At 42.1% G+C, this 25,206-nt stretch overlaps 1 protein-coding gene across 2 annotated transcripts in view; it reads right to left on the bottom strand.

Annotated features, from left to right (window-relative positions):
* The window catches only part of sim2 (SIM bHLH transcription factor 2), a 61,049-nt gene that overhangs the window by 6,283 nt on the left and 29,560 nt on the right, over nt 1-25,206 (bottom strand). The window contains exons 3-10 of one of the 2 annotated variants that reach the window (XM_013265971.3): nt 21,156-21,245; nt 20,807-20,915; nt 16,487-16,572; nt 12,769-12,968; nt 10,917-11,023; nt 10,478-10,625; nt 10,243-10,396; nt 2,370-2,691 (exon numbers count right to left, since the gene is read on the bottom strand). In XM_013265971.3, the coding sequence (XP_013121425.1) occupies nt 2,370-2,691; nt 10,243-10,396; nt 10,478-10,625; nt 10,917-11,023; nt 12,769-12,968; nt 16,487-16,572; nt 20,807-20,915; nt 21,156-21,245 (1,216 nt within the window). Of the gene's footprint in view, nt 1-2,369; nt 2,692-3,383; nt 3,714-10,242; nt 10,397-10,477; nt 10,626-10,916; nt 11,024-12,768; nt 12,969-16,486; nt 16,573-20,806; nt 20,916-21,155; nt 21,246-25,206 lie in introns of those variants that run through there. The other variant, XM_025911065.1, reaches the window with a different exon arrangement.

Here is a 25,206-nt window from a genome sequence, read left to right as displayed (position 1 = left end):
CATGGCAGCGGCGCCAAAATAATTTCATATCCTTCCACATACTAGGCCAATATAGGTATTGGCTAAGTTTCTCCAAGGTTTTCTTTGCAGCCATGTGTCCAAACAATGACGCATGCACCAACTGCAAAACCTGGCGATAACACTTTGGCAAAACGACTTGTTCCGTTATGGCCCGGTCCTCATCAGCTGGCCTAGAAGGAGGCCTCCACTTCCTGAACAATGTGTCATTATGAAAATAGTAACACTTTGGCACATCTTTAGCCTCCTGCACTGACACTGCTGACCTCATAGCATGTTCCAGGGAAGGATAATTCTGTTGCTTCTGCACCAGAGACTCCCAATTCAGAGGGTCCTCCTCATGTTTTACTCACATGACCTGTTTATCTCTTCTGACGGCTGTGAACAGCACCCATTCCTGGGTCATCACCTACACCCACACAAGCTTTATTCCCATCAACAGATTGCACATCGCAGCCATTCCAAGTGCTTAATAGGGAATCAGAGAGGTTAGTAAAAGGGTGGTCCACAGGGGGGCCACACAGGAAAAACTTCAGGAAACTCCAGCTCCAGCTCTCTTGTCTTGGGGGAATCCACTAGGTAATCACTGACAGACAGAGCAACTTTAACCCAGGCCACATCACTGCCCATAATCAAATCTATAGATCTAAAGGAGAGATTTTGTGACTCTGCTACATTACAAAGCCTGCAACCAGCTCAGATCTCAGGTAAAGCTTGTATACCTGTAGGATCTCATGACCCCTCCTACACCTCGCACAGTGATGAACTGTGGGAGACAGTGGCCTGGGAAATAAATCCATCATATCCTTGTAGTTCATTGAGAGACTCCCGAGCTGTTATTACAGACCTACCGGCCTGGTATTATTTTGCCTTCTTGATAACCAGGGCACTGATTTTTCTTGTGACCTAATTTATGGTGCCAATAACAATGAAGCTCCACAGGAGAGTTCTGGCTCCTACTTTGGAATAGAGCTGATCCACTGGGCTGTTGTATCAAACTCTTTTCTGGTCCTGACGGGTGCCAGGTCCTGCTTCCACCCTGACCATATGGACCATCCTCACTCTTATCCTCATTAACTCTCCCCCTCCCCAGACTGACTCCCATCTTAAATCCATGGGCAACTTCATAACAATCATCCAACTCTGTGTCCTTCCGGGGGCTCACAACATCACGTTCATTGAGATAAAAGTCAACCTCCCTGGGAGCACTCACTTTAAATTGCTCCAACAGCATTAGGTCCCTTAACTTATGATGATGACCAGAAGCCTGAGATGAATTTATCCAACAATGCAAAGCAACTTCCTGTCTATGCCACATATCCAAATAAGACTCGCCTGGTTGTCTCCCCAGCTCACGTCACTGCCTGCGGTAAGTTTCTGGAACACCTACCTACCATAAGAAGGTGTCATATTTCAAAAGTGGCGTCTAGCACTGCTACTGCTCTGAACCATCAAAGCCCACTTGTCTTCAGGCCATCCACTATCTATAGTAACTTTTTCAAACATCTCAAAAAACACATCAACAGCATCTTCATCAAATGAAGGCATAAAAACACGAGCTCTATTCAGATCGAATCTATCATCACCTTGGCTTCCTTAGCTTTTTTCACCTCTCATTTGGCTTATCTCTCCCTCTTTTAACTCTTTCCCTCCTTTTGCTCCATTATTTGCTGTCACTTTTCTCCTCCACCAATTTTCTACATTGCTTTTGCTCTAACCACACTTCTGGCCACAAAACCTCCATTAGGTGCAGCGCAATTGCAGGTTTAGCCAGACCTTCCTCCAGCGAAACCTCCTCTTCTCCTGCCAGAGCGATCAATTCATCCTTCTTCAACCTCCTGAACTGCTCGCCTTGTCCACCTGTTCCTGACGTCCTCGTTTATAGCCACTACTTAAGGTAGCAACAGACCCTCAGTCCTCGCTGGACCATTATATTTCAAACAGCTAGTGATGCCTGGCTCCTTTACCACTGTTTTTGCCACTTGCCTGTGAGAGAGAAACTTGCCCGTTTCCCTGTGTACAGATTGTATTGGAGAGACCCTTGCTAGAGAGCGATGAGCTATTGTGTTCTTGGGAGAACATCTTTGTGGATTTTAATTTTTTATCACTGTAAATTAAATCACTGAACTGTAAAAGTGAGTCCTGCCTGCCCAGTGATCTTTGACGCCCCAGGTTGCTTCCACCACAAATGGCTTAGTGTTAGGTCACCACAGTGGCAATTCTACTGAGGTGGTTTTAACAGAAGTGGGGTTGGGGGAGAGTAGATAAAATATGGTAAAGAATATGGAATGTCAGAATGAGATTTAGTCAAAGAAACCTAGACTATAAATAAAATTAAATAAAAACGTAACCTTTGTATTTGTTGGCTGCTGTGGAGTTGCTGATGTTCCATCCATCAGCCCCTTTACTATGCAGGGAGCCGATTATTTGTTGAGATAGCTGAGAGGAGGGAACTGAGCTGGGCAGCTGGCTCTGAACGTTCAGATGCTGATGATGGGATGGGTAATGGAGAGTCAGATTGTAAGTGGGGCTGCAGGACACCTGAACTCCTTCAGGTCTCAGGTTGGAGCTCGTCTCCCTGCAAGGGGTCACTGGGTACAGGGATCTGTCTTTCAACATCCCCTTTTGTGACGAGCAGTATGAGAGGTCCGGCTGGAAGAGGCGAGGAGCCTTCTGATGTTCATAAAAAATACAGAGAAGGTTACTATCTTAGGATAACACTTTATTTCAGTATTTATCAAAGTAGCTCTGTAAGGCAATACGGGGAAATATTTGATTATCTTTTTCCTACTAGATCCCTTGTAAGTCAAAAATGGTTTGAATTGGTCTTTGTTTGCTGTAATCATCAGGATCAAAGCTTTTCTGTGTAAAATTCAGCAGAAGCTTAAATTAGATCTCAACTTATTCACTGTCGGTGAGTAAAACATTATGTGTTAGTTCAGAAAGTATTCACAGCACTTCACGTGCTTCAGTGTTTGTCATATTCTAAAACTGAATCCTTATTCTAAAATTCCTTTTTCATCTCAAGATTTTACACACAATACCCCATAATGACAATGTTAAAGAAATTGCTTCAAAGTCTTGCACATTTAGTAAAATTAAAGAACAAAAACATAACACGTACATTATGTACCTGTTGTACATCCTGTTTCCACTGTTCATCTATCAAATGTTTCTACAACTTGATCAGAGTCTACTTGTGGTAAATTCAGTTGATTGGTTGTGATTGGAAAGTACATGTAACACCTTTTAATAGTTGGGATACAGATTTGAATATTTTCATGGGTACTGGACCAACTGCAACGGTTCGACTGCTAGAGCGAACTGGATGACTAATGAAACACTCGGAGAATGAGGTTTGATGAACTTGTATTTCTTCACAACCTTATAATCTCAACATGAATAATCACTTACATATACAATAAAAAAACAATTACATCAAGAAAATAATAAACAGAATACACCCCCGGGGGATGTGACTCAGCCCACATCTCTAAGTTGTGTGAGTCCAGCAATAAAATCTCTCCTTGTAGAATGTGCAAAGGAGCAGTGAAGTGCAACTCTGTCCTGAGACTTAAGTAGAATTTGTACAGTTCAAGGCTTGTCCAAAGAATTTCAGTTTCTTCTCAGATCAATCATCTCAATAAATCCTGGAGGGGTGGCTCGCCATCTTTGGACTGGTACACCCGAAAAACCTGAGAAAAGTAAACAACAAAATGGGCTCTCCTGAACCCTCAAAATGGCGATGGTGTGGCGTCTTAGCACAACTAGAAGAATCCCAGCAATAATAATACTCTCCTCCCACTAAACAACAGTTGCCTGGCAGCTTGTTTCCTCAGCAAAATCCGACTAAAGAAGGCAACAATGTTTCTCACTCAGAGGACCTGACTTTTTTTCTCTCCCCCTCTTCTTGATCTCCGTAGCTGCTGCAGGGCAAATGCAAGGAGGCAGTACTCCCAAACTGTACACTTTACAGACCATCGGGACATCATAAACACCGGCTATTCAGTTATTTCAAAATAATTTTACTTAATTAAACTTGATAATGAAAAAAAAAATTCAACCTCAATGATAATGCCCTGAAACCCTTAATAACTAGGGTTACACCCACACCTGTCTATGTAAGGTCCTACAGTTGACAGTGAATGTCAGAGCACAAACCAAGCCATGAAGTCCAAGGAATTGTCTGTAGAACTCCAAGACAGGATTGTACTGATGCAAGGGTCAGTCTGGCAGAGCTCCGCTTGATCTGTGGAAAGAGGAGACCTTCCAGACAACCATTTCGGCGGCACTCCACCAATGAGGGCCTGAATGGTAGAGTGGTCAAGGAGGCCAATCCTCATTAAAAGGCAAATGACAGCTAACTTGGAGTTTGCCAAACAGCACCAGAAGATTGTCAGACCATAAGAAAAAAAAAAATTCTCTGGCCTGACAAGACAAAGACTGAACTTTCTGGTGTCATGTTTGGAGAAACCAGGCTCCGCTCATCACAAATCCCTACAATGAAACATGGTGGCAGTATCATGTTCTGGGGATGCTTTTCATCAGCAGGAACTGGGAGACTGTCATATAACCACTGTGTGGCAGGTAGCCAGGAGGTGGACCCCAAAGCAGGACTTGTCATAAGACAAGACTTAAATTTATAACAACTGGCAACTGACAGATCAACAAAAACAATAATGGAGCAGGACAGGACTAAAATGATCAGAAACTGGGACTAGAGGTAGTCACAAACCTGGGTTTTTAAATATGAGGAAAACAAACTAGGAAATGCAGAAATAATACCTAAAACTCCAAATGCTGGGTCCCAGTCCTATGATCAAGACCGAGATTAGTCAAGGTTGAGGGAAAGACGAATGCAGCAGTATGCAGCAGTGAAGGGTTGCTGTAGCACAGCTGGTAGAGCAGGTCGCCTATTAATCAGAGGGTTGGTGGTTCAATTCCAGTCTGCATGCCAGACTAGGGAAAGATACTAACCCCAACTTAGAGTCTGAATGTGTGAATGTTAGGTAGAAACACTGACATAGAAAAAAGTAATTTGGTGATTAAGGCAAGTTGTGCTCGTAGTGGAAAAGTACTATATAAGAACAGGTCCAATTGCTATTTGCAAACATCCTTGATGCCTCAATCTTAAATACAGTCCCGATCAAAAGTTTAGGACCACTTGATAAATGGCAAAAACTCATATTTTTTAACATGGATCTTAGCAAGTTGTTAAGATCCAACCATGCAAACTATGAGTTTTTGCCATTTTTCAAGTGGTCTTAAACCTTTGATCAATCCATCTCTATTAATGGGCTACATACAACAGAGCTTTGATGTGGCAGAAATTATGGCTTATTTGAAGAGTTTCATTCAGGTTTCAGAGCCCATCACAGCACAGAAACAGCTTTAGTGAAGGTTACAAATGATCTTCTTATGGCCTCTGACAGTGGACTCATCTCTGTGCTTGTGTTGCTAGACCTCAGTTTAGCACAATATTTTTTTTACATAGATTAGAGCAATTCAATTCTGTTCAGTTCAGTTTCTTTTATATATTCCCAAATCACAACAGCAGCCGCCTCAAGGTGCTCTATATCGTAAAGTACTGACTAAGTATTTATACACCACTCTGCATTTAATCATTATTTATTATTAATCTCTGGCTCTCTTCCACACTGTCTTTTATCCCATCTTACTCCCATCATCCCCATCTGGTCGTTTCAGATAGCCGCCCCTCTTTAAACCTTGTTCTACTTGTGGTTTCTTCCTTTTAAGAGTTTTTCCTTCACACTGTCGCCAAGTCCTGAGCTATAAAGGTCATCTCATTGTTGTGGTTTTCGCCGTATTATTGTAAAATCTTAACCTTCCAGTATAAAGTGACTTGAGGTTACTGTTGTTGTGATTTGGTTCTATATACATAAAAATGGATTTAAGGGAATTTAATAACCTGCCCCAGAGCTTCCAACACAGCAATAACCTTAAGCACACAGCCAAGATAACAAAGAAGTGTCTTTGGGACCACTGTGTGAAGGTCCTGAAGTGGCCCCGCCATTGCACAGACTTGAACCTGAGTGAACATCTCTGGAGAGATCTGAAAATGGCTGTGCACCAATGCTCTGCATCCAACCTGATGGAGCTTGGCAGGTCCTGCAAAGAAGAATGGAAGAAACTGCCCCAAAGTAGGTTTGCCAGACTTGTTACATCATACTCAAAAAGATATGAGGGTGTCATTGCTGCCACAGGTGTTTCAACAAAATACTGAGCAAAAGCTATGAATACTCATACATCATCATACTATACTACATATAATGTAATAACTGAAATAACACAAATAGAAATTAATTAATAAACAAATAAAGATTCAGATGAACAAAAGGCAAGACAGGCAAGACAAAAAATAATATAGAGGGTATATTTTAAAAAAAAACCCAAAATAAAATACAAATATAACAAAAAACCCTCCAAACATACAGCACCTGGAACACAAAAATTAGAAAATACTCAGCTACTTATAGTCAGAGAGAGAGAGAGAGAGAGAGAGAGAGAGAGAAAGAGAGAGAGTGTGTGTGTGTGTGTATATGTCTTTATCACACATATACTTGATAATGAGGGTGGGAAGCTGCAGCGATGCCCCCCAAAAACCTGGAAGGAGAAAGAGATGGAACCAGGACAACTGCGCCATCCACGGCCCCCAAGAGTACCAAAGACTCAATGCCAAACATTTTGGGGCTATCTCCGTGCATAGGCTGTGAATACTTGTACATGTTACGGTTTTGTTCTTTTTATTTTTAAGAAATCTGCAAAAATTCAAAGCATATGTTTTGGACTTTGTCAAAACGGGGTATTGTGTGTATTTTTTTGAGGTCAAAACTAATTAATTCCATTGCGGAATAAGGCTGTAACATGACAAAATGTGGATGCTGAGAATGCTTTCCAGATGCACTGTTGATATCCTCCTCTGCTCCCCTTCATGTGGGGTCCCACAGGGCTTCGCTTTAAGCCCCCCCCCCACTTAGTTCGATACTTAGGAAACACGTCATACAGACGTTATGCAGACAGGAGTCTGATTTATGTTTCTCTTTAAAATAATGATGCATACTGTGTTAGGCTATTGTTCAAGTATCTTGACCACATAAAGGCCTGGATGGTTCTCAACTTTTTAAATTGAATATTTTTTAAAAAGAATTTTAAAATTCTTTTGTTTGCTTTTACAGCCCTCAATAGTCTTGACACGCCCTATCTCTCTGAGCTGCTCTGTCTTTATTTACCTACCTGTTCTTTCAGGTCTGCCTAAAACTATATGTAAGCTCAGAGGGGGCCGTGCTTTCACTGTTGCAGTTCACTACTATGGAATGATCTACTTTTGCACAATGAACAGGTTTCTCTTTTGTCTATTTCTAACTCATTTCTTCAAACACATCTCTTCTTTTTGACCTTGTGAAAAAGCCACTTTATTTTATCAAATTAATTTTTTTACTGCGAGCAGTGTTGTGCTTGGCCTGTGGGTACTTGTCAGCTGCCTCCAAAGTCCGACAGGCTAACCAAGCCTGATAGGACTCTTTCTTCAACCTGGTGGCTCCCTTCACGTCTGGTGTAAATCCTTTGGTTCAGGGGTTACCATCACGACAGGCATCAGAGTGTCCAGAACATATGGCCGCAGGCCTGATGATCGACCTGCGGAATAGGGTGTCCTCATGCTACATGCACTTATGGACACCCTTATGTACGAACATGGTGTTTGTTATGGACACACTGTGGTTCGCAGTCCAGTAACAAAACAGGTTCATATTGGGGAGGCCATTCCTCCCAATCACACCCCTCCAGGTCTTACTGTCATTGCTCACATGATCGTTGAAGTCTACCAGTAGGACAACAGAGTCCCCAGGTGGAGCACCCTTAAGGACCCTGCCCAGAGACTCCAAAAAGGCTGGGTACTCTGCGAATAAACGCAGACGACAGTCAGGACCCGTTCCCTGACCCGAAGTCGCAGGGAACAAACCCTTTTGTCCACTGGGAGAAACCCCAATGTACAGCCAGCAAGCAGAGGGGATAATAGGATACTCACCCCAGCCCGCCACCTTTCACCCAGGGACACTCCAGACTGAGAGAGAGTCCAGCCCCTCTCAAAGAGACTGGTTCCAAAGCCCAAGCCATGCTTTGAGGTGAGCCCGATTATACCTAGTTGCTACCTCTCAACTTCACGCACAGACTCTGGCTCCCTCCCTTCAAGTGGGGACATTCCATGTTTGAATTGCCAGTCTTGTTAGCTACGGCATCTCCTGTGCATGGTCGGCCAACAGGAGGATGGGCCCATGTTCCTTTTCGGGCTGTGCCTGGCCAGGCCTCATGGATTAAGGGCCGGCCACTAGACACTCGCTCTCGGGCACCCTCCACCCTCCAGGGCTGGGCCCCAGTAACCATATCGCTGGCAGGGTGAACTGTTCCCTTGATCTTATACTCAGAGGAGTGTTTTGAATAGTTCTTTATCTGGTCCTTCACCCAGGACCAATTTGCCATGGGAGACCCTACTGGTGGCAAAAGCCCCCCAACAACATAGCCCCCAGGATCCCTGGTACTTACAAACCCCTCCGCCAAATCAAGGTAGCGAGTCACGGAGGAGATTGGCAGACTGGGGTGGTGGTTCCCATCTTTAAGAAGGGGGACCCAAGGATATGTTCCAACTACAGGGGGGATCACACTCCTAACCCTCCCTGTGAAAGTCTTCGCCAGGGTGCTGGAAAAGAGAGTCCATCTCTTAGTCAAATCTCGGACACAGGAGTAACAATGTGGTTTTTGTCCTGGTCATGGAACACTGGACCAGCTCTTTACACTCTCAAGGATACCTGAGGGTGCATGGGAGTTTGTCCAAACAGTCTACATGTGTTTTGTGGACTTGGAGAACTCATTTGACCATGTCAGTGTCCTATGGGAAATGCGGGAGTATTGGGTGTCTGGCCCAACAACTGTTGCAAGAGCTTGGTCCACATAACTGGCATTAAGTCGGACCAACTTAGGCGATGGACTCAGCCAGGCCTGCCCTTTGTTACAGATTATGTTCGCAGTTTTTATGGACAGAATTTCTAGGCATAGCCAAGTGGCGGAAGGCTTTCATTTGGGTGGTCTCAGAATCTCATCTCTGCTTTTCGCAGATGATGTGGTTCTGTTGCTTCATCGGGTGATGGCCTCCAGCTCGCACTGGAACAGGTGGCAGCTGACTGTGAAGCTGTGGGAATGAAAATCAGCACCTCCAAATCTGAGGCTATGGTCTTCAGTCAGAAAAGGATGGAGTGCCCACTCTGGGTCAGGGAGGAGTTCCTGCCCCAATTGGAGAAGTTTAAGTATGTCAGGGTCTTCTCTTCTTAGGCTGCTGCTCCCACAATCCAGCCCCGGATAAGTGGAAGAAGATGGATGGATGGATGAATGGATGGATGGAAGGGAGCAGGAGATCAACGGATGGATTGGTGCTGCAACTGCAGTGAAGCAGACGCTGTACCGGTCCATCGTGGTGAAGAGAGCTGAGTGTAAAAGCGAAGCTCTCAATTTACCAGTCGATTTACGTCCCTACCCTCACCTATGGTCACGAGCTGTAGGAAGTGACCGAAAGAACTTGATCGTGGATAGAAGCGGCGGAAAGGCCTTCTCCAATGGGTGACTGGCCTTTCCCTTAGAGATAGGTTGAGGAGTTCGGCTATCCGGCAGGGGCTCAGAGTAGAGCTGCTGCTCCTCCACATCGAAAGGAGCCAGTTGAGGTGGTTCGGCCATCTGACAAGGATACCTCTTGGCCCCCTCTTGGGTGAGTCCCACCGGGAGGAGGCCTGGGAATGCCTTGGTTTTATCGGGCAAGCTGCAGGAGGTGGCCAGGGAGATGGAGGTCTGGGCTTCTCTGTTTAAGCTGCTGCCCCCGCCACCCAATAAGTGAAAGAAGATGCATGATGTTCTATTTTTACACTTGTATGAGCAGATATGTGTTGTTGTTGTTGTTTGGTTTTTTTTACTCTGTCTTATATTTATTCTACTGTACACCACTTTGTTCCTTTCTGGTTGTTTTAAAGTGACTGAAAAGTAAAGTTGGCATGGTGGCTCACACAAACACAGTTTCCCTAATTTTGTAGTTTGCAATATTAATATTTCTGTAATGAAACTGATATATTATTTTTTGCTATAAGAAAGTTAGGAAATATTTCATTTATTTCTATATTTCTCTGGAATATTAATAATTAGTAGGTCACGTGGAAGTCCTACCTCAAGATAGGGAGCTTCTCTTAGTTTGGTCTTCATCTTGACTGCTTTGCTTCTGAATTGTCTGCTGTGGTCCTGAGATGAAGTGAGACTTACACCACACTTAGTGGCTTGACTCTGATCTTCAGATAACTGCAGTTCCTTTCTTTCAATGTCACTGTGTACAATAAAACAGGTATATAGTCTGCATTGTTTCATGCAGGTTTTTTTACATTTTAGAAGGAGGCTGCTGACTCACGTGAGGACGTAGTTCACACTGACAATACAGTGAGGTCTGGATGAACGGCTGTTGTGGACAATGGTGGCATAACTCTGCACCCACACCCAACCTCCATGCTTTGATAGCAAGCGGTAATACTTGGTGGTGACCTGACCCTTCACCAGCACTGTAGTAAACACAGAGATAAACTGGTCAAATCTCCCTATGTAATTATCTTTAGGTTAGTTCTTTTAATTTAGTTAGCATCTAAAATTATTATTTATTTGTCAGTAACCAAACACAAAAACATTGTACCAGATTGAACTACTTTTCATCCTCAAGGCAAATACACACAACATTAATCAAGCTATAAATGCAAAATACAAATCAAAGGCAATGTTTTAAACTCCTCCCAAAAGTTAACACATAAGTCACTCCATCCTCCCCCATAAATATCACTGAAAATTTTTAAACTTACATAAATGATGAGCGTATCGTAGATGGAAAATGTCACAGGCATGAACATGGTGGTAAAGAGTCTTGTCTATCAGGTCCTGGGGCTCGTAGCCTGTCAGCTCTGCCACCCTGACTCCCCAGGAAAGAATAACAGGTCAGAGCTGATTTGAACATTCAAATTTGGAAGTGAATCATAATGTTCATTTAAAAGCCCTAAAATGTTTTAAAATTGCTTTTTGTTAAGCTTATATACCAATACTTTTTAGTGAATATCGTTTTAATTGTTTAATGTATTATACCTGGGTTAATCCTTATTCAGGGCTCTAGAGTGCGACCAATTATCTTTCAATGGTGCGACTAAAAAAAATCCTAGGTCGCAGCGGTGCTACCAACTTTCCGAGTACAAAAAAAAAAAAACTGGAACTCTGAAAGTCTCCGTGTGGTCAACAACTGACACACATTATGCCCCTATCTTGGTGTAAACCAATCAGAGATAATCAGGGGCGGGACCCTTTCGTGTGTGCGTTTGAAAGTGCAGGTGGATAGAGGGAGGTGAGTAGCTTGAATAAAGTGATATTAATTCATGAAATCCTGAATCGACTTTTAAATATAAATGTATTTTGCCAGAAACGCCAGAATCTCAGGTTAAAGCTCACAAAACTATTTGAACAACCACCAAACAGTAAATGAGAGCAGGTAAACGAATTCCACGTAAACACAGAGCGCGGACCCGACGCATCAAAATCAGCTTTCTCTTTCTCGGTTTTCTCACCCGACGGCCCGTACACGGACACGCTGTCAGGTTCCCGTCTCAAATCTCAGTTTTCGGCATTATTCATTCGCTTATTACCCACCAGTCTACCGTTGTTTACAGCCCTGTTGGCCGTTGTTTTTTTTTCTTTTTTTTTACTTAAATGACCTCTGAAACGAGAGCCTAATTTTTGTTGTTCAGTACTGAGGAAAATTAAACTTTTTAAAATTATGTAAAATTGCAGAATATGTTTAAGGTTATCTGCTATAAAAAGCATGCAGGCCAGGAAAATCTCCTTTTTCTGTGTTTTATCCTCAGTTACTTTCACACAAAGGCATCTGCTGTGATGCTCACAATTCTGATAAAGTCTCACATGTATCAGTACTGATAAATGATCAGAATTATAATATTTCTGACTGTCTGAGGCTAAATTGAATCAAATCGAATCGGGACCTTGTGAATTGGAATCAAATGGATTATAGAAATCAGTGATGATACCCAGCCCTAGTGAGTAGCCTAGGCCCGACAGAAGTGGATGTAGCTGTGGGTAATAAGAAAAGATGAAAAGAACTATTGATAATTTTTTTGTTAAGTTAAGGCCTGATCTGTCTGAAATTCAAGCCAGTGCTCTGACACGGAGCCATTAACCTGTTTGCTGCTGCCTGCTGCAGCAGCAAACAGATTGTCAGAGGAGGCCAAGATGATGATTAAGTTTAACATTGTCTACAATATTGCCAAAGAGTGCCAAAGCACTTTAAGCACAATCACTTTTTCAGTAACTTATCTTTCTTGTAGAAATGTGCTCCAAATAAAGAACTTTGTGTTGACAAGATTGTTAATTAATCATTTACAAATCAATATTGTCTGTATAGACAGCAATTTTCCCCCCAAAAAAGTGCACATGTAAAACTGTGGCTTTAAGTGATGCGGTTGAAAGATTTGGGTGCGCCTAACTTTTAACTGTTAGGCGCACCAGTGCAACCATGGCAAAAAGTTAGTCTAGAGCCCTGTTATTACTAGATTTATCTTTATGTTGCTCATTTATTGTGACGATGAGTTTTAACAGAATATCATAATGTCATGGTTTTCCTTTATCTCCCCACCTTCTCAACATGTCTCCTACCTCATGTCCAAAAAGATGAGCTTAAAGTCCAGGCTGGCTCTGAACATGAACATGTTACTATGGAGTTTGATCTCAGTGATACCACTGGGAGGCAGGGAGTGTCCAACTGCTACCAGGCCCACAGTCTGATAGCATGATTCATAGAGCACCATGTCCACCATGTACTGACGCACTTTCAGGTAGCCACTGCAGTGGATGACCTGGGAAACAACGGTAGGAAACGAACTTCAATGCATTCAAAAGGAGCTGGGACTTTTCCAAATCAAACTTCATTGTTTAACCAAGTAGCGCTTTATGAAACAACTTTTATAGGATTACATTTTGGCAGTTAAACTATCACTTAACAAACCATGATGTTCAAACCACAGTCAGAAATGCAGCTTTCGTATTTGGGTGCATTTCATGTGGATCACATGCTCCTTTTTGTCGGATCTGATCTGGGCTCTAGTGAAGATGCTCAAGAAATATGTGTGCCACAGATGCACTGATTGTGCCCCTTTTAAGATAACTTCTCAGACATACAGTATCTCAAAAATGAAATGTGAAATGTGTTCATTTAACAATTAAAAAACAACCCTCCTGTGCCGCTCGAATAGTAGTAGTAATAATGGTAATAAATATTTAATATTTTCAGTATTTTAATATGTAAATATTTTAATTTTATTTCTATATTATTACAATATAAATTTTATAATATTTTTATAAAATATAATTATTCAAATTATCAGAATGTCATTAAAATATAGAGTTACAGCTTTAATTTAAGGGGTTTAATAAAACGATACATGCACTGGTACTGAAATAGCAGTTTTATATAGTACCTCATCTAAATACACAAAGTGCTGTCTTACTACAAGCCTTATTCACTCATACACACACACACACACACACACACACACACACACACACACAGGAAAGTGCTTTTAACCTAACACATGCTGACACACCAAATATCAAAAATATTACGTATAACTCTCAGGAATTAAAGGTGTGGGCATGGCAGCAGAGTGGGTTGTCTACCAATCAGAAAGTCGGTGGGTCACCCCAACTCCTCCAGGCTGCATATCCTTGGGAACTATACTGGAACAGAATTGCCCTTGATGCGTCCATTAAAGTGTAAATGAGTGCAAGAGTGTTTGACATTCATGCACTCCTTACATAGAAAACAGCACCTTTTTGAATTAATGAGTAAGCTTATAATTAACTGTTTGTTTACCGTTTACATGCATGTGGACATTAGAGCACTTCACTCTCACACTGCAGGCCTACTTGTTGTTCCAAGAGTATTTAAAAGTAGAATGGGAGGCAGAGCCTTCAGTTTTCAGGCCCCTCTTCTGTGGAACCAGCTTCCAGTTTGGATTCAGGAGACAGACACTATCTCTACTTTCAAGATTAGGCTTCAAACTTTCCTTTTTGCTCAAGCATATAGTTAGGGCTGGATCAGGTGACTCTGAATCCTCCCTTAGTTATGCATGTTTCTTATTCACTCACCTTTTTCACTCACCATGTGTTTATACTAGAGATGGACCGATCCGATATTACGTATCGGTATCGGTCCAATACTGACCTAAATTACTGGATCGGATATCGGCGAAAAATACAAAATGTAATCCGATCCATTAAATATCAAAAAAGCACCTCACAAAACTTGCGACACGGCGTAACTCGGCTCATAACCGTAGCACGTCGGAGCAGTATGCGTCACGTGATAGAGCGACTGTGTGTATTTGTAGCCTCGCTACCAAACCAGCATTTCATCTCCGAGGAAGTTATCCCAGAGAGAAGTAAAGCAAGTGTGTAAGTTCATCTCTGAATGTTTGTAAAGCGTTCCCATGTTAAGCTTAACAACCGATATATGGAGCGACTGCCTCTCTCTCCCTCTCCTGCTGCTACTTCAATCGTGAAACTGATCAATGATCAGCTGATCGGCTTTTCTGTCGTGAGTCCGTCTCTCTTCTTTGTTTTTGGCCCACTTTGCACCAGAAAGAGGAAACCAGCGTCTGAACAACAGCAGCACGTTTAAGCTTGATAAGCTGTTGTTAGAATGTATTTAATATTACTTTCTACACCAGGATCCTTTTCTACGTAGCTGACAGCTGGTAACTGTGCAGGGACTGATCTAGCAAAGTCTAGCCAGGGGGGCCGATAGGGCATGAACAGGGAAAAGGGGGCACAAAGACATACTTTTCTTTCTTATTCTCATTTAAAATGTCTCACTTTTAATAAATAATTATCTGAATCTTACACCCAAAGTTTTAATCTGATGTAAAATGAATAGAAGTCCATTACTGTATATAGTAACTGTTAAGTCTAATATACCCTAGTAAGCTATAGTACTTTTTCCTTTGGGAAGGTACCATCTGTGCAGTCTGCAATTCTGTTGAAGAAAGATGTTGAATCTATTTAATTATTCTTGAAAATTAATTTATTTCTGTGCATTTTTTTTCACCCTGCATCAAATTAAAGTTGATTACATCGATTAAGCATCATGAGGTGGAGGGTGGGGGGTGGTTCCCTATTATTTTTTTTTTGCTGGGAGTTTGCAACCCTATTAGTTAGGTTGCTTAATATTTCTGCTAAGTACTCTTTAAAATACCAGAATAGGGAGGATGGAGCAGGTTTAAGTTTATTAGATTGATCAGTGTTGCTGAACTATGAAATATTTTGACTGCAGTGTATTTTTTACATACAGGTATAACAGAATAGCTTTAGTGTTGTTGTTTATTTAAACTGGAGTATGAACTTATACAAAATGCAGCAAGATATTAAAAAAACAGTTTTATTGATTAAAAAACACACTATATCGGATTCATATCGGTATCGGCAGATATCCAAATTTATGATATCCGTATCGGACATAAAAAAGTGGTATCGTGCCATCTCTAGTTTATACATCACACTGCATTTAATAATTCATTATTATTAATCTGGCTCTTTTCTGCAGCATGTCTTTTGTCCAGTCTCCCTCCCCTCACCCCCAACTGGTAGATGGCTGCCTCCCTAAGCCTGGTTCTGCTGAAGATTTTCATTCCTATTGTTACCAGGTGCTTGCTCATAGAGACACAATAGGGCAAAAAGTGTGCTTTAAAGTTCCCTGGAGCTTGTGTGCTATAGCATACTGCAAAAGCAATCCAAGAGTTTTGCAAGGCAAGAAAATTGAATATATGTCAATGGAAAGTCAGTCATCTGATTTCAAGCAAAAGGAGCATTGTTTTCAATAAGTTCAGATGAAACTGAAGGCAGAGAGACCCACAAACAAACAGCAAATGAAGGCAGCTGGAGCAAAAACCTGACAGAGTATCTCAAGGGACTAAACAGAGCATTTATTGATGTACATGCGTACATGGGTTTTCATCCAAGCATTAAAGACAAAAACACACAATGTGTACTGTGTGTCTGTGAACAATATATACACTGAACTGTATTTGTTCTACAGTATTACAGTTCAATAAATGTTATTGAACATTAAAAGCTGTTTTCACAATACCATGAACACCCACATCAGTTAATCAATCAGTAAATGTATTACAAAGGAAGGGGGTCTTTGTTTTTGGTTAAAAAAATTATGCTTAGAAAGGACTGGAAAATCATCAATAGGAAAAGGGAAAATTATTTTCATGTCACAAAGGAACCAAGATAGGAAGAAATTAGAAACAAATGCACCCACTGAACTTTGGTGTCCTTGTTGGCAGATTTATCATCCACTGGCTTTACATACCTTATATCCTCCACATGTCAGCCCTGCATTTCGTTTGGCAAGAACACACTTCATCCTCAAGAAGAAGGACCGCTCAATTTCATACTCTGTCAAGAAACAGACAAAAAATAGTTCAGAGGCATTACGCATGTTATATTATTTATATTATGTTCCATTTTTAACACTTCTTCAACAACTTCCATATCTCACCCAGTTGCCACTGCACAACCTTACCATAATCCTGTCCAAAAGCCCTGGGACAAGAGTTTCTTAGGAGTACAGTACAGTAAAAAATTGGGGTGGGGGTGGAATGCTCTTGCGAAAGCTTTCTTTGTCTTTATGCAGTTTACAGGAATAGTGTCCAGGCTTGCAGGTTTGTGGAAGGACATACAAAGCTGTGCTTTGGATGGTGGCTACTTTGTGTTTCATTCTCGATCACAGTGCTTCAGTAATATTGAAGTCCGGGATCTGGAGAGGCCAATCTATAGCTGGCTGTCTTTCGTTGTCTTTTTCTTTCCAGGTATGCTTTTACTGTATTGGCAAGGTTTCTGGAATCATTTTCATGCTAAAAAACAAACCTCTTGCCAATCAAGTGCTTTCCAGAAGGTATTGCATTGCATTGTGGATCTAAACTCAAGCATTTGGTGTATCTTTTGTGTTCATCATCCCATCAACTATAACAAGATCCTTAACACCACTGGCTATACGCCCAAAACCATGACTGAGCCCCCACCGTGTTTACAAATGGTTGCAGATAATCACTGTTTTATTTATCTTCCTTTGTCCTCTGTAGATTCTGACAATGATTTGAACCAGAAATTTCAAATGTAGACTCATCACTCTGTAAGATTTGTTACCACAGATTTTCAGTCCATCGCTTGTGTAATTTGGCATACTTCAGGTATTTCCCTTGCTTCCCTTCCTTAAGAATGGCTTCTTGATAGCCAGACTTGCACTGAGATTATTTCTGGTGCGACTTCAACAAATAGTAGACGGATCAAGTGAAGGGGCAGATACATATCTCAGGTCCCGTGTCAAGTCTTCACTGGATTGTATTTCTGTTTCATAAAGACATAAATTTTACCCATTTTCATCTCCTGTACACTTTTGTCTTCTACTTGTCCAGTTATCTCATTGTTTTAGGATATATGACACACCATGCTGAGATATACCAAGTTAATGGCTAATAGCTCTTTCTGAATTGTATGGTTACATTGTAACTTTGGTTCTCTGAGTAAAAGACTATCTCTATTCTTTTACATATTCCATATGCATGGGAAATGAATGGGAGGGAAGTACCCGAAAATATATATGCCTGCTGCATGACAGCTACAACCCAGTGGGATAGTCTGGCCTTTGACCAGCGTCTACCAGGACCCCAAAGTTAAAACAGGTAAAGAGCTGATCAGTCTTCCTAATATATATATAGGATATATATGCCCCTAATATACTCTGTCAAGACTCAGACAGGGCACAGAGCAGCCTGGCACAGGCTGTCTTCTGCCCTGGGTTGGCCTGTAGGGTTGGAACGGAGGATAACCCCTGCTGCTTCCAGTAAAAACCTGCAACATTCTTTATGGACTAATCACTAATCCTTCTGGAAAATGTTATGTCTATCAGAACAGCTGTTTTGAGGGAAAGTCAGTTCAAATCAGCATCCTTGAGGCTTGAAGGCAGGTTGGTGAAGTGCACAAAGGTCTGAATCCAAATCCCATAGGGGGAGTGGGGATCTAGACTGGTGAACTGTCGCCCTCTGGGCACCTTTTAAAACTGGGAGATCAGAGCTGATTCATTACCACTGAGTGGAAATGAATCAGCTCTGATTCACTCCGGCTGAGTGATCATATTGGTCACTCAGCTGGAGGTGAGTGACCAATATAATCTGTCTTGATCAATGCCACAATACCTCGCCAGGTAACTGCTGATTTGCATGCCTCCAGTTGGGACTGCAAGAACTGCAGGATGATCTCCACTGTAGCCTCATGGTTGGCCATCTGGTGGGCCATGCACCAGGAGCCAAACAGTCCCCAGTGATACAAGTAGGCAGTCCTAGTGGGCTCTTGCATAGACTCTTGCATAGTTCGTACCACCAGTTCTGGTAGTCATAAGGCAAGGAGCCTTTTCCTCTCAGAGGCCACACCATCACTCTGTGAGAAAGGGGAGAATAGTGTTCCATTCACCTAAGACAGAGTTTCCTTCAAACCAGGAGCTGGCTTGTCACAACCTGGTTGCCAGCTTGCAGAGGATGTTAGAGTCTAGGCCCCTTTCCTGTTGATGTAGGCTGCTGTGACTGTAGTGACTGTGCTGTCTGTATTGATGATGACATGATAGCCTCCCAGTCTTAGCAGGAACTGCTGGAGTGCAAGGAACAGCGCCATTAGCTCCACATAACCCTGCTCTAAGTTGAGAATACCTTCAAAAGTGGAGAGCTCAGTGGAGCCTCTGTGGCACCAAAATCCCTGCCTGATGAGACTGCTGTGGGCAAAGGCCCAAGCTCAGAAGGCATTGCTGAACATGTTACATGTATACCTTCCACCATCCACCATCATGCCATGAAGCCCATGAGGCAAAGGCACATTCCCCAGCTGACCCAAAAGTGTAGCCTGAAGAGGTCGAGCCAATGTCTGAGTGGCCCTGTTGGAGTCCAGAGTCATACCTAGAAAAGTTGTGACCTGGGATGGGTGGAGCTTGCTCTTTTGGTAGTTCAGAAGCCAACCCACAGGCTGGACATGTTCTAAGAGCAGGACCACATGGCTGCAAGACTGCTGTTCTGAGACTGCACAGACCAGCCAGTCATCCAGATAATTCAGAATTCTGAGACCTCACAACCTCATAGGTGCAGGAGTAGTTGTTACAGGGACTCTGTGTGAGAACTGTCCATGGTATCCAAGAATCACAGTGGACATCATCCATGGTTCTGTCCCTAAAACCAACTGTGCTGCCCTCTGCTGACCTGATGGCACAGTGAGACTGTATGGAGAGTTCAAGGCCACCCTCAACACACAGCTCTGCATGGATAAGTACCCAATTCCACACATTGAGGACCTGTTTGCATCCCTTGCAGAAAGCCAATGCTTCAGTAAGTTAGACTTATTAAATGCCTAACTATATATTAATGTAGAAGAGAATTCAAAGAAGCTGTTGACAGTTTCTACTCAAAAAGAGCTATTCTGCTTTAATTGTTTACCCTTTGGGATAACATCATCACCAGGCTTATTTCAGAAGGCTATGGACCAAGTGCTTTTTGAACTACCATACACTCATTGTTACCTCAACAATGACGCTAAGCTATTATGTACGTTTCATTCCTGACAGTGGCTACACTATCCTGAATGAATTGCTCAATAAAGAGAAGAAATAACAGTAGACATCATACAGATACAGAGAAACTGGCAACTCATTGGTAGAAAAGCTTGCTGCTGCATTTGAGAATGATGGATAAAGAAAGAACCTGGCATCCCAGTGCCAGAAGGGTTTATTACAGTGAACCCTTCTGGCACTGGGATGGCTCTATGTGGGGAACCAGTGCTCCACACACCAAACCTTTCCCTCTCTTTTATACTGCAGACTGACACCTAGAGCAGAGGCCTGTGGACAGCAGATAAGGGGCGGCCAACTGCCCAGTTCTGTACATCAGCTGGAAACTGTCAGAACTAGAAACCTGGTATAGTACTGTTGAAAAAGAGGGCTTGGCAATCTGGTGGGCAGCACACTCTCTTTGCTATTACCTCCTGAGATGCCCATTCACCCTCTGCTTGGATTGTGCCCCACTGCAGTGGCTCTGTTGCATGAGAGATGCCAACACCCAGATCACCCAGTGGATTTTGGAACTTCAGCCTTTTAAATTCAAGGTAGTCCATAGGCTGGGGACTCAGATAGTTGTAGCTGATTTCCTTTCACAGGAGGCAGAGTTGGCTTGTACAGACAAGCCGAACATGGGGCACGTTTTCTTAATTCTATGTTTTTGTTTTTAAATTCTATGTTGTTGTACTTTTTTAACATGTTCAAAATAAAGATTCAATCAATCAGTCAATCAATCAATGACCTCTGCAAGCTTAGGCATATATTATAGATTTTTAAAATATCTTTTTATGTAAGTCACATCATAACATCGTTGTAGTAGGAGGGGTGTTACAGATGGTGCCAAGGGAGGCTGGCCAACACAGATGGTTCTAATCATGCATCCCATATTTCAGTAGCACACCGCGACCCGGAGGAGAGAGAAGAGAAGGAGCAGCCAGGCATGGACAGCATCGAAGAACAAACAGTTAATTCACTTCAAGAATAAAATATGAACTACCACTGTGTGGCACACAATGGAGACATAAGGTCTTTAAGTACCTGGCAAGAAGTGATGCTGTGGGGCCTGGTGGAGACTCAGCACTGCTGTCATCTCATCATGGTCTGATGGGTGGATGTATTCAAATATACTGTTTCCTGTTAGCTCCACCTGCAGCACATACATTTGGAACATTTAGTGATTAGTTGCACAAATGCATTAAATTCATATAGAAACAAAAGAGTGTTCTATTTATGGCATGTCTGAAGTGTGTTGAAAACTCAGTTGTTACATGACACATGCTTCTATGTTACTTATACATTTTTCTCCAGATTGTTTGGTTCAGAAAATCTAAACTTATTCCTGGGTATACTAATCCACATGAGAGAGTGCTGAGGTGGATTGTCTTACCTGTGACAGACCAAGGTGCACTGATGCCGTTTCTGAAATGTACATGATTTTCCCATCTGACGCAACAACAAAAACAAACCCATCTAGAGTCTGAGGGAGAGAGCAACAATGAAGGTACTATTAACAACAAGTTATGTTGATGATAACTACTAGACCTGCCCTGAGGTCTAGTAGGACATGCATGGATATGGGTCTGCTGTTATAGTCCATAAGAAAATCTGAAGCCGGACTGAAACTCTTCAAATAAATAAATTCCTCTGTGGACGATCAGTTAGGTGTTTACAGTTAAAAGGAGGGTTGGAGACTGGCCTATAATTAGCTAAGACAGTTGGGTTAAGTTATGGCTTTTAAAGTAATGGTTTAATTATTGCTAACATAAAGTTCATTAACTGAAAGAGATTTTTAATATTTAAGATTGATGAATAAATTAATGGTAGGACTTCTTTGAGCAGTCTTGTAACAATACAGTGGTTTGGAGGAAGTAATTGCTGAAGTTAAGTCAGAAAAATAATTTGGAGAGAAAGTATCCATCCATCCATCCATCCATCCATCCATCCATTTTCTTCCGCTTATCCAGGGCCGGGTCGCAGGGCAGCAGCCTAATCAGAGAAACCCAGACCTCCCTCTCCCCAGCCACCTCCTCCAGCTTATCTGGGGGAACACCAAGGCACTCCCAGGCCAGCCGAGAGATATAATCTCTCCAAAGCGTCCTGGGTCTGCCCCAGGGCCTCCTCCCGGTGGGACATGCCTGGAACACCTCACATAGGAAGCGCCCAGGAGGCTTATCAGATGCCCAAAACACGTCAACTGGCTCCTTTCGATGTGGAGGAGCAGCCGCTCTACTCTGAGCCCCTCCTGGATGGCTGAATTTTCCACTCTATCTCTAAGGGAGAGGCCATCCACCCTTCGGAGGAAGCCCGTTTCCGCTGCTTGTATCCGCAATCTCGTTTTTTCGGTCACTACCCACAGCTCATTACCATAGGTGAGGGTAGGGAAGTAGATCGACAGGTAAATTGAGAGCTTTTTTTTTTTTTTTTTTTTTTTTTACACTCAGCTCAGGTTTTAGATGTGTCCTCGAACCAACAGAGCTGATTTAAATATAAATTAGCTCCTCAACATGTCCTGAAGTTCTCCAGAGGCCTGGTAACGAACTAATCATGTGATTCAGGTGTGTTGACCCAAGGTGAGATCTAAAACCTGCAGGGACACCGGCCCTCGTGGACTGAGATTGCCCACCCCTGGGTTAAACTCTTTTGTTGGACTTATGTGATAACCACAGTCTCTGCATAACTAACACCATAAGTTGTGTGTAAGTGTATGGCAGCAGATCATGCTAGACTGAAGATTGATGTTTGAATTTGTAATCATACACTATATTGCCAAACTTATTCCCTCGTTTGCCTTTCATATGCAAATTAACTTGAGTGGGATCCTATTCTTAATCCATGGGGTTTAGTATAATGTCAGACCACCTTTTGCAGCTATAACAGCTTCAACTCTTCCAAGAAGTCTTTCCACAAGGTTTAGCACCTTAACGCCTAGTGTGTCATATTTATTACATACAGGTTTTTTTGTGAGTTTTTGAGACTTCTACTTCATTAGTGTGATCATTTTCCCCCCTGAAAAACCTAAATAAATTGCACATTTTTAAACAAAATGCCAAATGTAACAAATATGAAAAAAAATTAAAGTCATACATGGAAATTAAAATTTAATTAATTTTTTAAAAGACATTTTTCAGATGGTTCAGTAAACTCCATTTTAAAAAAAAAAAAATGGTTGAGAAAGCCTGGCTTGCAGTCTCCACTCTGCCAAATGTCTTTTGGTGGGTATTTTGCAGCACTGAGAGTTCCTTCCAGTGGAACTATGGGGCCATGCCTGGCTTCTGAAAAACAATGCCACAGCAAAATCCCCCTCCACCAAGCTGAGTTACTATCATTCCCAATCTTTTTCAGTTTTTCCATGTGAAGCTAGAGACACCGGCAACCATAGTCAATTGTCTTCCAGGGGCCAGAGCAGGCGACATTGAAGGAAATTTAAAACTGCTGGCTAAGGGTAAACGTAAATACAGTAAGATCATAATTCACGTCGGCAGTAATGACACCCGGTTACGCCAATCGGAGGTCACTAAAATCAATATTGAATCGGTGTGTAACTTTGCCAAAACAATGTCGGACTCTGTAGTTTTCTCTGGTCCCCTCCCCAATCAGACCAGGAGTGACATGTTTAGCCGCATGTTCTCCTTAAATTGCTGGCTGTCTGAGTGGTGTCCCAGAAACGATGTGGGCTTCATAGATAATTGGCAAACCTTCTGGAGGAAACCTGGTCTTGTTAGGAGAGACGGCATCCATCCCACTTTGGATGGAGCAGCTCTCATTTCTAGAAATATGGACCAATTTATTAAACCCCCCAAAATATGACTATCCAGAGTTGGGACCAGGAAGCAGAGTTGCAGTCTTACACGCCTCTCTGCAGCTTCTCTCCTCCTGCTACCCCCCCAAAAACCCATCTCCATTGAGACTGTGTCAGCTCCCAAAAAGACAAAAAACAAACTAAAAACCAGCAATAAACAACTTAAACATAAAAAATCACAAAGAAAGAACAATACAGTATCCACATCTGAACCAAAGAGTAAAACAGTGAAATGTGGATTATTAAATATTAGGTCTCTCTCCTCCAAGTCTCTGTTAGTACATGACTTAATAATTGATCAACAAATCGATTTACTCTGCCTTACAGAAACCTGGTTGCAGCAGGATGAGTATGTTAGTTTAAATGAATCAACACCCCTGAGTCATTCTAACTACCAGAAATCCCGAAGCACAGGCCGAGGGGGCGGTGTGGCAGCAATTTTTCACACCAGTCTATTAATTAACGAAAGACCAAGACAGACTTTTAATTCATTTGAAAGCCTGATGCTTAGCCTCGTCCACCCCAGCTGTAAAACTCAGAAACCAGTCTTACTTGTTATCATCTATCGTCCACCTGGGCCTTACACAGAGTTTCTCTCTGACTTCTCAGACTTTTTATCTGATTTAGTGCTCAGCTCAGATAAAATAATTATTGTGGGTGATTTTAACATCCATGTAGATGCTAAAAATGACAGCCTCAACATCGCATTTAATCTGTTATTAGACTCAATTGGCTTCTCTCAAAATGTAAAAGAACCCACCCACCACTTTAATCACACTCTAGATCTTGTTTCAACATATGGCATAGAAACTGGACATTTAACAGTGTTTCCTGAAAACCCTCTGCTGTCTGATCATTTCCTGATAACATTTACATTTACAATAATTGATTACACAGCAGTGGAGAGTAGACTTTATCACAGTAGATGTCTTTCTGAAAGTGCTGTAACTAAGTTTAAGAATATAATCCACCCACTGTTATCATCTTCAATGCCCTGTACCAACATAGAGCAGAGCAGCTATCTGAACGCTACTCCAACAGAGGTCGATTATCTTGTTAATAATTTTACCTCCTCTCTACGTACGACTCTGGATACTGTAGCTCCTGTGAAAACTAAAGCCTCAAATCCGAAGTACCTGACTCCGTGGTATAATTCTCAAACACGTAGCCTAAAGCAGATAACTCGTAAGCTGGAGAGGAAATGGCGTGTCACAAATTTAGAGGATCATCATTTAGCCTGGAGAAATAGTTTGCTGCTTTATAAGAAAGCCCTCCGCAAAGCCAGAACATCTTACTTTTCGTCACTGATTGAAGAAAATAAGAACAACCCCAGGTTTCTCTTCAGCACTGTAGCCAGGCTGACAAACAGTCAGAGCTCTACTGAGCCAACAATCCCTTTAACGTTAACTAGTAATGACTTCATGAACTTCTTCACAAATAAAATTTTTATCATTAGAGAAAAAATTACCAATAATCATCCCACAGATGTAATATTATCTACAGCTACTTTTAGTACCATCGGTGTTAAGTTAGACTCTTTTTCTCCAATTGATCTTTCTGAGTTAACTTCAATAATTAATTCCTCCAAACCATCAACGTGTCTTTTAGACCCCATTCCTACAAAACTGCTCAAAGAAGT

The sequence above is a fragment of the Oreochromis niloticus genome, linkage group LG10 (genome assembly GCF_001858045.2).
Source record: "Oreochromis niloticus isolate F11D_XX linkage group LG10, O_niloticus_UMD_NMBU, whole genome shotgun sequence".
Taxonomy (NCBI): domain Eukaryota; kingdom Metazoa; phylum Chordata; class Actinopteri; order Cichliformes; family Cichlidae; genus Oreochromis; species Oreochromis niloticus.
This window is presented reverse-complemented; position numbering and strand designations above follow the sequence as displayed.